Below are 15,930 nucleotides of genomic sequence, written 5' to 3'. Positions count from 1 at the left end.
GCTCTATCCGCTGAGCCTAACTGGTTAGGGCCTAAATCGCTTCTGTATCTTCTTTCTTATTCCCTCTGCTTCCTTTTTTCTTTTTTTGGAAAGAGGACAAATAATGTAGGATATTTAAGTAATATGTGATTAGTTCTTTTTTCACATTTACAGTGTGAAACATGAAAGAAAATAAATACCCTATATTGAAACTTTGTGATGCTTAATTCCACAATAATGTAAAGGAAGAATGTAAAGCATGACATTAATTGCCCACAGGTAGTTTAATGATATTAGTGACCTATATACAATAAATGTTCTCGTAAACATGGTTTGGTTGGAGACGAATGCCAGGGGATGGTGGGGGATGCTGTTTCCTGGAGTTCGGAGGCCTGGCCCTGCCCCAGTGTGCCTGTGAGCACGGCCCTATCCCCAGTGGTGCTGCTTCCTCCGCTGTACATTGGGGACGATAAATTCATGAGGGTGCCAAGACTCCAGGGATGGTACGTGGAAGCCAGAAGAAATAATGGAGTAAATGCACCGAAATGTTTTTCAGAAAGCATGTCTTTAAGATGCTAATAGTTGTGGCATATTACGGCTAAATTTCAGCACATCTGTTAAATTTGAATTTATAAAGTACCAATGTAATTGGCTGTGAAATTGGGTAGGTAAGACACTGCTTCATCCAGGAAGCCTGTGTTTGCCTGCATCGCAGGAGCGCATGGCTCCCTGTGGCCTGATCTGGGCCCCAGATCAAGGGAGCAGAGTTTCCACGAATTAGGTGCGTGGGCAGCGACCATATTTCGTTCTGTCCAGCAGTTATCCAGGTGGAACCCAAATCTAGGGTGTCTTCATCTTCTGAGCCACCCGCGAAGGCAGTGGTCCCCAAACCTGCTCTGTGTGACCTACTCCCTGAGCACCCCCAGCACAGCCGGCCAAAGTTTAGGAATCTGGCGGCTCATTTCTGCTGGTTCAGAAAGGTGATCACCAGGGTATTAAGGGAGGCTTTCAAATGCCACCAGGTGTCACAGGTCAGTGGGTTAAGCTGTGCTCTAGTTCCTGAGAGGCTTTTACTGATGCTGTGGGTCTGCATGGCCAAATGGTCAGGGATGGCTTCTCTGTCTGTGGGCATGTCATCCAGGTGTCCCCACCACAGACCCTGTCTCAGCACTTCCGTGGGACAGAGCTTCTGGGGAGGCGTCGCGGAAGAAGTGTCTGTGCTCCCGGTGCTGACAAGTGGTGTTAAAGGGACTCTCTGTTAACTAGTGAGATGATGTGATCTTGCTTGTCTGGTGGATGTATTTGGAAACTTATCACATTATCCTAATTTACCATTTCTATCCAAATTATATTTTATCCTAATTCTTTATGCAAATTACCTTTTACTTAAAAGACAGGCTCACTTTTTCAGAAAACACCATTATAATCTTAACTTTAACTACAGAATAGTTGTATGATCAAATCTTGAGGGTAAAAGTTTAGAAATTTGGATTTACAATTTTATGCTGCTTTATCTTTGTTTATCACAAATACATTTTTACTTAATATAGAACTTCAGGTCTTTTAAATAGACAGTGGCATTAGATCTTATTAGTTATATGTTATAAAACTTACAATTTATTATTGACCCCAAGTCGGTCATAGAGGTTTCCAGTAGCTGGTTGGGCTGTGTTCATAGGAAGCTAGTGCACCGCGGACCCAGTGCTACAGGACGACACTGTGGCGAGGGACGGAGGGCGTGGCTGGGCCGGGGCAGTCGGGGAAGAAGCTTTGTGAAGAAAGTTAGACCACTTGCCCTGGCCAGTTTGGCTCAGTGGATTGAGTGCCAGTCCTCGGACTGAAGGGTCCTGGGTTTGATTCCGGGCAAGGGCATGTCCCTCGGTTGCACGCTAAATCCCCAGCACTGGTAGGGGTACAGGGGGGAGGCAACCAATTGATGTCTCTCTCATAACAGTGTTTCTCTGTCTCTGCTTCCCTTCCACTCTCTCTAAAAATCAATGGAAAAATATCCTTGGGTGAGGATTAACAAAAAGATAAATAAAAATTGTAAAGTATTTTTAAAAAAGACCTAAGACGTGTGGAGCTGCTGTGGGAAGTAGACCTAACTCCAGAGGCTGAGACAGAGAAAAACTTCCCTGCTGCCTCCCTCATTCTTTAAAATCAGCGTTTGCGCATGCCCATGTTAGCTTTTCTCTCTCTGTTGGCAGATAACGGGCTGCTTTGTACCTAAAGCTCACTCTTGTGGTCACAAAATGAGACCTTCCTGTGACCTGATCCGTTGGCCTCGGCCAGGTCATGATCGCCAAGCCACACGCTCTTGGAGTCCTTTGACTTCTGATGGTGGCCGTGCTGGGCTTGTGTGACGTGGTCCTCTCTTCCTCTGCAGGTCATCACCAATCTGGTGAAGATGCTGAAGTCCAGAGACACGAGGAGAAACTTCTGTCCCCCAAACCACTGGCTGTCAGAGCAGGAAGACATCCGAGCAGATAAGGTGTTACTGGCGGCCTTTCAGCACTTGTCCTTTATAACCGTTTAATTTATTATTAGGTGACTGAATAGTAACTGTGAATGTTTTCATTGTAACTCTTAGGTCATTGATGGAATACAGAGCATTTTCATAGACTAAAATATGCATTCTGATTTTATTCATTTTAATTTGCTCTTTTAACCCCAAATTGTATTGAACCCTGATGATTCTCTGTTGGGGTGGAAGAAGATTTTGCTTTTACTGGTGTCATCGATATAGATTTAAGACTTAGAGGAAATGGAGCTTGTCCTTGGTTTTATAAAGGAACAGACAGATTTGAATATTAGTGACATTTAGAGCTAAAGTAGATTCAATACTATAGTTTAAAAAATTAAGCAACATTAATAAAGGGCATGAGATGTCATTTTTATCAGAAAAAGGCATGACTAGGTTCATTTCAGAATCTTGGGGATGGAGGATACAGGAGATACAAGGGGCACTACTGAAACGCTAAAGAAAATGGCTTTTTGGAACAGTTTCACAAGCATTACTCTGTCCCCACTTAATCAAGTTAACCACGTGGCTTCTGGCTCTGTCCACTGGCCAGGTTGAAGCCATGACAGGTCCTGTGCTGGTGAGCACGGCCAGGGCCCAGGGTGGGGCCTCTGAACAGCAGTTGTCAGCCCGGGGGTCAGTCCTAGGTCTGGGAAGCCCCAGACAAGGTGGTGCTTTGTCGCTGGAGGATCGAGCAGTGCAGAAGGTAGAGTGGGAGAGCCAGGGGCCAGCTGAGGATCTCCTGGGGGGGGTTCAGGCGGGGGGGGGGGGGGGGGGGCAGGTAGCACACATCACTCAGAACAGGTGCAGTGGGCCAGGGGCCAGATATCAGATGTGCTTATTAGCCTGCGAGCTCCTGAGCCTAAAGAGAAAAAGAGTTGCACCGGCCACTTTGGTAAATGCGAAGGACTGACCCTATTGTTTTTGTTGTTATTGCTAATCCTCACCAGAGGATATCTTTCTCATTGATTTTTAGGGAGAGGGGGCGGGAGGGAGGAGCAGTCGTATGGATGATGGTTAGTGTGTCACAGTGTTACACATCAGCAGAGATGTCCCTGGGATGTGTTAGAGAAAACAGTCACACCCTCTGGCAATGGGCAAGGAGACACCTGATTGGTGGAGTTGCTCTTATATCAGTCAGGGGCAAAGCAGATGTCAGTCCTTAGTTCATCCCAGCTTGATGTCTGTGTCGGTGGCCAGAGCTGTTTCATGCCTGAGGCACATAAAAAACCAGTCACACAGTGAGTGTGTGAGGGCATGAGCAGGTCATCTGAAAAGGACATGCGGTCAGAGAGGGGCCTAGCTTACTCCAGTAAACATAAAATGGCCACCAGCTCACCTGGGACAGCTGGGGCAGCACTAAGCAGGGTTGCTGATCCCCTAGGTCACCCAGCTGTACGTGCCAGCTGCCAGACACGTGTGGAGGTTCCGACGGATGGGGAGGATCGGCCCCCTGCAGTCCACCCTGGATGGTGAGCGCTCTCTAACCTCGGGCCAAGGGGAGTAATTCACAGACCATGGAACTCATCTTTTCCATGTCCTGTTCTGTGATTTTTGTTGAACATGTACCACACACCACCTCGAGCTCCTTCGTAGCCCTCTCCCCCAGCAGCCTCAAGTTCCTGGTAGTCCCATAGCTCTGTCCTTTCTGGAATGTCTAAGTTGAACCATACAGAGCGTATCCTTGGGGGTCTGGACAGGAGGGTATGTGTACCTAACAGGTTTGCACTGTGTTGCAGTGGGTTTGGAGTCACCTCCACTGTCTGTATCTGAGGAAAGACAGCTCGCCATCCTGACGGAGCTGCCCTTCGTGGTTCCATTTGAAGAGCGGGTAAAGGTAGGCTGACTTTCTCCAGAGAGGGTGTGCAGTATTTCATATCATTTCAGTGTGAAAAAGGAACACAAATGAAAGAGTCTCTGAAGTGGCCTAGTGCCTAGCTCAGCCGTGGGCAAACTACGGCCCACAGGCCGGATCCGGCCCGTTTGAAATGAATAAAACTAAAAAAAAAAAAAGACCGTACCCTTTTATGTAATGATGTTTACTTTGAATTTATATTAGCTCACACAAACACTCCATCCATGCTTTTGTTCCGGCCTCCGGTCCAGTTTAAAAACCCATTGTGGCACTCGAGTCAAAAAGTTTGACCACCCCTGGCCTAGCTAATAGTACATTTATATTTTTTGCATCAGATTGTAATAGTTAACAGCGATTTATAAATGTGTAATCCAACCAGATGTATCCGTACAAACTTGAAATATTTTTTCTTTAGTTGTAACTACTTAAAAAGCCTGTTAGGCTATCATCTATATATATGAAAGCCTAAGCGACCATCCAACCGTCTGACCAGTAGCTATGATACACAATGGCCACCAGGGGGCAGATGCTCAGCGCAGGGGTTGCCAAGCTGGGGTGACTTGGCAGCTGCGGTTCTCGGGTGACAGACCCGGAACCAGAGAGGAGGGAGCCCGATTCCAGGGTGCATCACCTGAGAACCGCCCTCTTGCAATCTGGACCCCGCAGGGGATGCTGGAGAGCCAGTTTTGGCCTGATCCCCGCAGGCCAGGCTGAGGGACCCCACCAGGGCACGAATCTGTGCGCCAGACCTCTAGTGTCTTAAAAAAGGGAGCCGTAGAGTACTCTTTGTCTAGTAAATGTTGCATTATTTTTTAAAACACCGTTTTTTTTTTAAAGCTACACCTCTGCACATGGTGTTATAGAGATGTGCACTTTATAGCTGGTGACTGTTGGCTAACACACAGAACTTGTTCACACTGACCTGCTTTTGGAGGCTTTGCCGGCAGTTCTCTGAGGTGAACAGAATGTGCTCCTTCTGTAGCCAGTGCTGCTTCCTGGAGACATGCACGCTGCCGCTCGTGCATGGCTCCTGAGCTCCCTCTGCTGGAGCTTTGCCTAAAGAACTGCTTACATTTTATCATTATGGAGCTCTTACTAATGTTCATATACAGCTGTACGGAGCTGGTCTTCCTTCTTTCCTCCACCACCTGGATTTTTATGAAGGGTTTACAATAGAAAATACTGAATATATACTATAGGGTTGGATTTTTTAAATTTGTTGTAAAATGGGGTAAAGGAGCAATGTTACACATGAATAAATATTACCGTTTGTAGATAAGGCATAAAATCAATATTTGATACTTTAAAATTGGTTTTAGATTTATGGGAATACAAAAGTTAAGATTTATTTAGCAGTTTTCTTTTGTTTGCTTATGTTTATAACAAAAATTCTGTTTTGTCAAATAACCTTATAATTTTCCCCGTGTGTTAGATCTTTCAAAGGTTGATTTATGCAGACAAGCAAGAAGTTCAAGGAGATGGCCCATTTCTGGATGGAATTAATGTCACAATAAGAAGGAATTATATTTATGAGGATGCTTATGACAAACTTTCCCCAGAAAATGGTATGTATGCTTCTCTTTGTGTCATGTATGAATGTGACAGGGGGGCCAAGGGATCATTTTAGAAAAAGATAATCATTTAAGAACGAGTGTCCACCATCTTGTCCTGCAGTGACTTTTTAAAACTGAAATGTAGGGGTTCAAATTTGGGAGGTGCATATCATCAAATAAGATTGCTAGGATTGACAAATAATGATTGCCACACAAGCCTTTCAGATATTGAGTTGGCCCCCGCCCCCCCAGTGGGATGGGCAGTATTTTGTATACAATTACCTGTTTATGTAAATGCTATCAATTGTCAGCCCAATTAAATGCACTCGAATAAAAGCCGTTGCAATCCAGACTTCTAAAGAAGCAGTGTGCTTTAGGGCAGTCCTAAGAGACAAGAGGGTTACGTGCACCAATGATTTGGGCAGCATGTAGAGGTCAGTGACACATTTTTTCTGGGTTTAGTGATTGACACCCAGTGTTAAAACTTTTGATATTAATTTATATATGAATCATTTTAGGTTCAGAATGTGGAGTCCATGATACTGTGTTAAATCAATGCAGGAGATTGAAAAGGAACGCTGGTAGGACCCGGTCACAGGTCCGGTGGGAAATGACAGCACCTTTTCTTAAGAGGAGCAATTTAATTCTCTGCCAGGAAAGCAAAACCTCTCATTTGGGTGGTTTTCTGTTTGCTTGTTTTTTGTTTTTGCTTTTCTGTAAAGAGCTAGCTGGGGTTGTCCTGTGGGAACAGTGAGGAGGGTCACATCGCAGGCCACGAGCTCTGGCCCAGGCGCTGCATGAGGGGCACTGGGTGTCGTTCCCTTTCTCATTTAGTCTGCGCCGCAGACCTCGGGCCGGACGCCATGAGCTGCGATGGATCACTCTTGCCTGGGCTATTATGTTCTGTGTTATGTATGAATGAGGGGGAGTCAGGTACTCTGACTCCTTGTCTCACATACTTTACAGGGGAAAGTTCTTCCTCCTTTGGGACCCACAGGCTGTCATGAGTCCGTTGTGGTTGTCGCATTGTATTCGCAGTCGAAGCGTGGAGTTCTGGGGAGGAATCCTTGGTTCAGTGCACAGCTGGCGGCAGTGGATGTGGTTGGATTTGTGATTGAGCCTGGGGAGAAGATACAGGAAATGATAGGTCAGCTATGTTGTCCTAGAGTGCAGAGCAGAGCTGAGTGTGGAGGATGGTGGCGAGCTTTATGAAGAGGTGGGACTTGACCTACGCCTCAGGGACAGGAGACAGGTCTATGGGTGAGGGTACAGCAAGGCTCGGACAGCCAGGCCACCACGCCTGCACATGGTAGACTTGGGCTTTCTGCAGGTGCAGCCCGTGTGAGCACTTCACCCAAGTCAGTGTGTGTGCTTACTGTGAGTTTGGCTTTAAAACTACTTCATGTAGGTGATTTTTTAAAGACATTAATATTGCCCAATTATAGCAAACCCCAATTGCCTACTGTGTCCTTAAACTTAGAAATTATTCAAAGTTGATGATACTCCACCTCCTAAGTGCAAGCTGATAATTGCATTCAGTTTAATGGATTGGGAAAAATCTTCTCATAATACGTGTAATATGCATTATAATGCTTTAAATCTTTACAAATGTTCTCTAATTCTTATTAGTATGAAATTTTAAACCATGTGTTAAAATTATTTAGTATTTTACTAGGCAAATTAGTAAAATTAAATATTATCTTAGAATGTTTAATTCACTTAGGGAATCAGTTTGAAGTGCTCTGTTGACTGATCATTTACATATAATCAGTTAATATGATTACCCCATATATCATCTAGTTATTAAAGCAGATCCATCCTTTATGGATAGCGGTTATCTCATTCCATCTCAGGACAGTTCTCTGCAGTGTGGGTACCAGCCCCCGTCACCTGCAGGTTGGCCGGGTGGACCTCGGAGAAGTGGAGTGGCTTCCCTCCGCAGTTGGGCGCTGAGCAAATAGTGGCACAGGCCTTGGCAGGGGACCTCATCGCAGCACTTCCCACAGTGACAGTGTGGGCTGGGCCTTGCCCATGAGAGGATGTGGGGACTGTTCGGAGGGTCGGGATGGCAACGCAGTGGCTCCTGACGTCCTCATTGTCATGGTGACGGTGGCTGGGGCAGGCTGACCTGTGCCATGTCTTCTCCCAGGAGCCTCGCTCACCCCTGCTTTCCAGTGTTACTTCTTTACTGGGCAGGATTTATTACATTGTTTTCCTGAAGAAGAAAGGATACTAAGCTAAAATCAAAGTAACCGCGCACTGAGGCTTTCCTCACTAAAGCCATCCTGTGTGCGTAGATATTCTAAATGTGTCCTTAGGAACATGTAGTGGCACGGCCCCTAGAAGACACTGCCTTCTGAGCACATGCTGGGCTGTGGTCCTGCTGTTTACAGGGGTGGCTGACGGGAGCTGCAGACAGCTCAGCCTGTGAGGGGAATGTGTGTGGATGGTGCTGTGTCTCAGAGACAGCGACCTCCTTAGAACAGCGTCCTGTAGCGTGAATCTTAGCCCTGCAGCGTAAGGTGGACAGTGGTTGAACATTTCCCACCTACAAAATTTTTATGCTTACAATTTTTACAAAAAATCTGCTAACTGCTGACAATGATAATGATCTTGAGAAATATTATCTATGACACATCCTCATAATACCCAGGTAAAGGATGCAATAGTTCATCCCAGTTTAAAGTATATTTTTGTTCTTTAAATATATTTGTATTGATTTCAGAAAGGAAGAGAGAGGGAGGGAAGATAGAACATCACTGAATCACTGATCTGCCTCCTGCACGCCCCCTCCTGGGGATCGAACTCTGACCTCCTGGAACATTGGTTGACGCTCAGCCACTGAGCACACTGGCCGGGCTGGCCACCCTTGGCCTGGGCGTTATGAGGATGTGTAAGGTGAGAAGGGCAGCTGCAGCTTTGTGCGGCAGCCGTGGTTGTCTGCTTGGGTGCTTTCGGCATTTTACTAGAACTTGAGATTGGACATATTTTGTAATCATATCAATCAAAATACTACAAACAAATAACTATTTGTGGAACTTGATCGTCAGTGGAAAGCATGTTCTTCTGTAAGTGGAGTGAAATGTTAAAAGTGAAAGAATGTGTTTGAGTAGAGAAGAGCCTCTGCTTGCAGGGAGCAGGCGCAGCTCCAAGGTGCAGCACGGCCCATGTGCTCACTCGGTGTTGTCAGGTGGACCGCTGGCCTGTGGGCATCTCACCGCAGAATAGGGGTCTGACCCCAGAAGGTGGTTAGAGGAGCTGAAGGGACGGATCTAGCTCAGGGTGGGCGTTCAATGTGGGCCCCTTTGCGGAGCGTAGGAAGGTGGTTTGGGTTCGCCTTCCCCAGTAGCGTGTGGGCTTTAAGGAAGAGCTCGCCGGGCTTACCCGGTGCAGCTGTGGTCCCTGCTGGTGGGTTAGGTGACCGTTTGGTGAGACAGTGGGAACTGCTGTGTGTGAGGCCCAGACTAGGCCACACTGGAAGTTATGTTCAAAACGCTATGGAACATTCACACCAGGCTCTTGGACTTCAGAAGTACCAACACCTGTGTATCATGGGGTTGGAGGCTCTCGTTCATGTGTTGCACTCCCTCCTCTGCACAGCACCTGGAGAACACAGGAGGGAAGCGGGAAGGGCTTGTGCGTACCGGGATCTGGCACTGGATGGAAGCCTGCTGTGCTCATGGCGGCCTGTCGGGACGCGTTAGTCCTCCCCAGGTGGTGCTGTCCTTAGGAGACCTTTGTGGGGATTCCTCTCATTCTATCCCAAAAAAGTCCTCCTTTTCAGCCAAGCATCAGTTTTCAGTGGTGGTGTCGATTCTGGTGTTCTGCCCTCCTGTGGCACTGGCCTCAGTGACAGGGTCGTTCATTTCACAGGCATCTTTATTCACTTACCTTTTTTACCTTCTTGGTAATAATCTGTTCCAGTGTTACCCTCATGCCCTAATTCCAACTCCCTCCTCTCTGGGCGTCGTTGTTTGCATTGCTCCTGGGAATAAGCCGATGGCTGTTCCTCATCTCCCTCCCGTTCTTGCTGCTCCACCCACCAGAGCCCGACCTGAAGAAGCGCATCCGCGTCCACCTGCTCAATGCACACGGCCTGGACGAAGCCGGTATCGACGGTGGCGGCATCTTCAGGGAGTTCCTGAACGAGCTGCTGAAGTCGGGCTTCAACCCTAACCAGGGCTTCTTCAAGACGACGAACGAGGGCCTCCTGTACCCCAACCCTGCTGCGCAAATGCTCGTGGGGGACTCCTTCGCCAGACATTACTACTTCCTGGGCAGAATGCTTGGAAAGGTAACACGGCTCGTGGGGACGGTCTCTGACCAGGAGGGTGATGTTTATGTGTCTGCATGGTGGCCGATGGTTTCTGTGGAGACCTTCATTCAGAATTCTTACGTGATTTTGATGACCCCTGAAGAGCACTTTCCTCTAATAACTAGAGCTCATCTTTATTCTTGGCATGCACAGTAGTAAGTTAAGGGGAATTGTTGGGATGGTGCCGAAAACATGGGAAACATACCATACGATTGTGTTTGTAGAAGACCCGCAGTGCTGTGTGCCGCACATGGCATCTTCTCCTGGGGTCTGGTTGATAATAGTGTGAACATGATCCTTGTCAGGTTCTAATAATTTCACAGTGTGTGGGGCGGGAGACCGTCGTTGTGCAGTGTGGTTCGTGCTGCATGTGCTGTATGCAGTTCTATGAACACTGGCCCCTGAGGAGCCCCAGGGCTACACCTGCCGACCATCCTAAAAGGCAGCTGGATTGCAACAGGAAGGAAAAGGTTACATAGCCCAGCGGAAACTCCCTGCCATTAAAGTCAGAACAAGTCAGGGTCTTTCCCAGTGCTGGCCTCCTACTCACTGACATCTGTGGGCCGGTCCAGGCTGCTGGATTGAAATGCTGCAGGCTGGCTGGCTTAGAAACAACCAAAATTCACTTCTCACAGTTCCCAAGGCTGAAAGCCTGGATGAGGGTGCCACATGGTGTCGTCCGGTGGGGGCCCACTTCCTGGTTCATAACCATTACCCTCTCGTGTGCGCATGTGGTGGGGGGAGGGCCTCTTTCATGAGGGCGCTGACCCTGTTTTTAGGCTCCACCTTCATGACCTCATCACCTCCGAAGGCCTCACCTCCTAAGACCATCACCCTGGGGGTTAGGATTCAGTGTATGAACTTGGGGGGCAGTCACTCGGACCACAGTGCAGCCTGTGGGTGTGCCATGTGGGAAGCAGGAGGAGGGAAGTCATTTCCATCAGGTGTCTCACTGCTTCCCCCAGGTCAAGTCCATGCCAGGAAAAGCAGTTCGTTGTTGTTTTTTCTTTCTCTTTTTTTTTTTTTTTTTTTAACTTTTTTACTGATTTCAGAGAGGGAGAGAGAGATAGAAACATCAGTGATGAGAGAGAATTACCGATCAGCTGCCTCCTGCATGCCCCTCCCTGGGCATCGAGCCCACAACCCAGGCATGTGCCCTGACTGGGAATCGAACCGTGACCTCCTGGTTCATAGGTTGACGCTCAACCACGCAGTCACACTGGCTGGGCGGGGTTTTTCTTTTCTTTCTCTTTGATTACTGACATTTTAGTAATGAGAAACATGCAAGGTTATTTTGTTTGCTTTGTGCACTTTAACTAAATTTAATGTTGGTAATTGCTAATCCTGGCATGATGTTGTCCTATAGGAGCTCCAACCCAGGGAAGCCACACTGTTCTTCCGGGGACCACAGGGAAGAGTCATAGCCTTTATTACTGACACAATGGGGTCCCCAATGGCGGTTGATGGAGGGGGGATTTGCGCACTTGGCCAGGGTGGGCTAGGGGCTTATCTAGCAGAGGAGAGAGGGAGGGAGCCGTGCTAGGGAGGCCTGTGTGCAGACCAAGACCAAACAGGGAGTCTGGTGAGGCTTGTTAGTCATCAAAGATGTGGGAAATACTCAGGTCTGAACTGCTCTGATCCTGCCGCTGGCCAGACGGACACCATTCCACTGACTAGGAGGGAGAAGTGGGCCATATCCTCACTTGATCCTACACTCCACCCCGCTATCACCCATTCCACCTCACAGTGTACGCGCCAGTTTTCCAGTAGCAGACCTGGGTGGTTAGGGCATTAGCACAGTGCATTCAAGCCCCGGATGCAGTATTGGCTACAAGCACAGAGTAATAGCAAGGGGAAGAGACCCACAACCCTAATGGGGGAGATACGGCCACCACAGGTCCTGCAGACCCAGAGGTTCCCCCGAGGAAAGGGAATGCACCCACCCTGCAGCTGTCCTGTTTTCCCAGAGGCGGGGCATGCCATTCCACAGGTGCAGGTGGCTCCATTCTGTCAGGTGAGTGGCTCTGTCTTCCAAGGCAGCCCAGCAGTAGCAGGGGGCATCCGAATGCAGCCCGCAGTCTGCAGCCCTGGCCCGCAGAGCCACTCATCAGCCCGTCTTGCACTGCACTGAGGAGACTAAGACAAGTGTCACGTAGGCCCCCAACAGAAGCAAGTCAGGAAGAATACCAATCTTAGCAGTTCTAGTGACTGTGGGAGCAAGCTGTGGGCAAGACCCTCCCTCACGGGGCGAGGAGAGCGCACCAGCAGGTACCAGTATGAGTTTCCCAGGGCCAGGTTAACATGTGAGCTCCAGTTTGGAGACGTCTGCCTCCTTTGTGTTCACTGGGGAGGCTTCCTGCCGTGTAGAGGAAGGAGTAACCTGTGTATAGGCTCCACAGTAGCATTGCTCAGTACACACAGCACATCCACCCATGAGACTGTTATCCATAAAGCTCAGCTTCTCTGCTACCCGAGAATCCTTGCTGTGTTTTATAGCTAAGTGAAACACATTTTTCATGGTGTTGTGGGGAAATTCGTTAGGGTTTTTGGATGGTCTGGGAATATATTTTTATTTCCCCTATCCTTTATAACAAAAGCCTAATACGCTGTGTCCAGTTGACTGGTCAGCCGTTCAACCAATCAGCGCGTGGTATGCTAAGGCCGCTCAACTGCTCGCTATGACATGCACTGACCACCAGGGGGCAGGTACTCCAACCGATAGGTTGGCTTGCTGCTGGGGTCTGTCCGATCGGGACTGAGCCAGACAGGCCAGACACGTCCTGGTGCCCTCCCATGGTCTCTCCCCGGCTGGCCAACCTCCCGCGTCTCTCCTGGCCCAATTGTGCACCGGTGGGGTCCATCAGCCTGGCCTGCGCCCTCTCGTAATCCAGGACCCTTTGGGGGATGTCAGAGAGCTGGTTTTGGCCTGATCCTGCAGGCTAGGTCGAGGGGCCTTTGGTTGAAATATATTGTTATTGATCTCAGAGAGGAAGGGAGAGGAAAGAGAGAAACATCAGTGATGAGAGAGAATCATTGATTGGCAGCCTCCTGCATGCCCCCATACAGGGATGGAGCCTGCAACTTGGGCATGTGCTCTGGCTGGGTCAAATCATGACCTTCTGGTTTACAGGTCAATGCTAACCAATTAACCACACCGGCCAGGCTATTTCCCCTGTTGAAATAGTGGATTAAGCCCTAGCTGGTTTGGCTTAGTAGATAAAGCGTTGGTCTGTAGACTGAAGGTTCCCAAATTTTATCTGGTCAAGGGCACATGCCCGGGTTGCGGGCTCAATCCCCAGTAGGGGGTGTGCAAGAGGCAGCCGATCAAGGATTCTCATCATTGATGTTTCTCTCTCTCCCTCTCCCTTTCTCTCTGAAATCAATTTAAAAATAAAAATATATTTACAGAATAGTGGAATGGGAATATTTAATTCATTTTTTCCCATTAGAAATCATGTAAATTGAATTCATTTGTTCCAGACCCCCAAATGATTTCCTGTTTTAACCTTTCTTATATGTCTATTGTATTGTTTAATCTATAAATGAAAACTTTAAAAACAAAAAGGGCCCTACCCGTTTGGCTCAGTGGATAGAGTGTTGGCCTGTGGACTAAGGGTCTTGAGTTAGATTCCAGTCAAGGGCATGTATCTCAGTTGCTGGCTCCACCCCAGCCCAGGCCCTGGTTGGGGCTTGTGCAGGAGGCAACCAGTCAATGTGCTTCTCTCACATCGATATTTCTCTCTTTCCCACTCTCTTTTACTCTCTCTAAAAATCAATGGAAAAATATCCTCAGGTGAAGATCCCAAAAAAAAAAAAAAAGGACATGAAATGTAAATGAAAATCTAACAAAAAGGAAAGGAAATGTACAGTAAAAAATAAAAGTTTCACAGTAATTATAAGCACACACACCCAGAAATAATCACAGCACATCCTGAAATGTTAGCAGTGGTAAGCTGACTCATATTCGCACATTCTCTCCTTGGTTTGTCACCTGAGAGACGCGTGACTAATCACACAGGGATCGGCATGGAAGGGTTGTCAGGTTGAGGCGTGAACTGTTTGAATGGGAGGCGTTTGAGAAAAGAAGTTTCAGTGCATTTATTGTCCACACCTTTTGAGAGACGGCTAGATTGTAACAAGGATTGTTATCAGTATGGCTTCTGCAAATCAAGGTGTGACCAAAGGTGACAGACACTCGGGAATGGAGGGCAGCAACTATTAGCCACTGGCCAAATCCACCCACCTGTTTTTTTATAAAAATGTTTTACTAAAGTGCAGCCGGGCCTGATCAACAAATGGTCTGAGGCTGCTTCCACCCGCCCGCTTCCACCCCACCTCCCCCCTGGCAGAGTTCAGCAGCGCCTCACGTGTGCTGCTAGGGCCCTGTGTTCCACGGTGGGCAGTAAGGTCGTCATCCCATGGGTCATGGCTGAGATAATGGACTTTCTACGTTTTCAGAAGACTGTGGTCCCGAGGGGAGCAGAGGGATTGGATTTTTGGTCCCACCCGGTGGTGGCCTGGATTGCGGCAGTGTTGTGGTGCAGGCGAGTGAGGGCTACAACAGCTTTATTGAGACATGGTTCACACACCATGCAGTCCGCCTGGTCCAGGTGGTTTCAGTACATTCACAGACAGCCACATGCACCCCGGAACATTTTCACCGCCCGGATCCCCTGACTCCCCAAGCCCTGACCAGTGCTCACCTGCCTTCTGTCTGCGTGAAGCACCCACTCTGCACAGTTGACATAAACCGTGTCAGGCAGCTGTGGCCTCGTGGCTGGCTTGTTCAGCACGCCTGTTCCAAGGACCCTCCGAGTTGTAAGGTGTTACTACTTCACCCCTTTCATTGCCAGGCTCCCTGGCAGGCAGCCTCACTTAGCCAGCAGTGGGTTTGTGGGGTTGTCCTTGGGGGAGTTTCTATCACTGCAGCACCCGGGGTGGAGGGAGAGGCCTGGAGGGTTAGGGTTAGAGTGGAAAGTGTCAGGCCCGGGGGGTCCCTGGGAGAAGGTGTGCTGTGAAGGGAAGCAGAGAGCACCTCTAGAAAGAGCAAGTCCCAGGATGGTGGGAGGTTCCTCCTTCATGGGCCCCCTCGTCCCTGCACCATTTACTGCGAAGCCTGCCCTGGCCCCTCGTGGAGAATGAGTTCATCACACAGGGGAGGCTTTTCCCACGGTGCAAATCTTCGTGGCCGTGGATTAGGCCAGTGATGGCGAACCTTCTGAGCTCGGCGTGTCAGCATTTGGAAAAACCCTAAGTTAACTCTGGTGCCGTGTCACATATAGAAATTTTTTGATATTTGCAACCACAGTAAAACAAAGACTTATATTTTTGATACTGATTTTATATATTTAAATGCCATTTAACGAAGAAAAATCAACCAAAAAAATAAGTTCGCCTGTCACCTCTGATACGCGTGTCATAGGTTTGCCATCACTGGATTAGGCAATGGTTTCTTAGATAAGACACCAAAATCACAGGCAACATCATTAAAAAATATAGCCCGGACTGGCTATCATCAACAAATCAACAAACGACAAGTGCTGGAAAGGATGTGGAGAAAAAGGAACACTTGTGCACTGCTGGTGGGAATGCAGACTGGTGCAGCCACTATGGAAGACAGTATGGAATTTCCTCAAAAAGCTACAAATGGAACTTCCATTTGACCCTGTGATCCCACTTCTAGGAATATATCCCAAGAAACCAGAAA

At 48.2% G+C, this 15,930-nt stretch overlaps 1 protein-coding gene across 1 annotated transcript in view; it reads left to right on the top strand.

The window, feature by feature from the left end:
• UBE3C (ubiquitin protein ligase E3C) overlaps nucleotides 1-15,930 on the top strand; it is a gene marked incomplete at its 5' end in the record, with an annotated part of 103,077 nt that overhangs the window by 62,010 nt on the left and 25,137 nt on the right. Inside the window, 5 exons of the mRNA XM_015570939.1 lie at nucleotides 2,366-2,470; nucleotides 3,885-3,972; nucleotides 4,240-4,337; nucleotides 5,788-5,920; nucleotides 9,955-10,202. Coding sequence (XP_015426425.1) covers nucleotides 2,366-2,470; nucleotides 3,885-3,972; nucleotides 4,240-4,337; nucleotides 5,788-5,920; nucleotides 9,955-10,202 — 672 coding nt within the window. The remainder of the gene's footprint in view (nucleotides 1-2,365; nucleotides 2,471-3,884; nucleotides 3,973-4,239; nucleotides 4,338-5,787; nucleotides 5,921-9,954; nucleotides 10,203-15,930) is intronic.

The sequence above is a fragment of the Myotis davidii genome, unplaced genomic scaffold, assembly GCF_000327345.1.
Source record: "Myotis davidii unplaced genomic scaffold, ASM32734v1 scaffold747, whole genome shotgun sequence".
Lineage (NCBI taxonomy): Eukaryota > Metazoa > Chordata > Mammalia > Chiroptera > Vespertilionidae > Myotis > Myotis davidii.
Note: the sequence above shows the minus strand (reverse complement) of the source record. Positions and strands in the feature narration are given on the sequence as shown.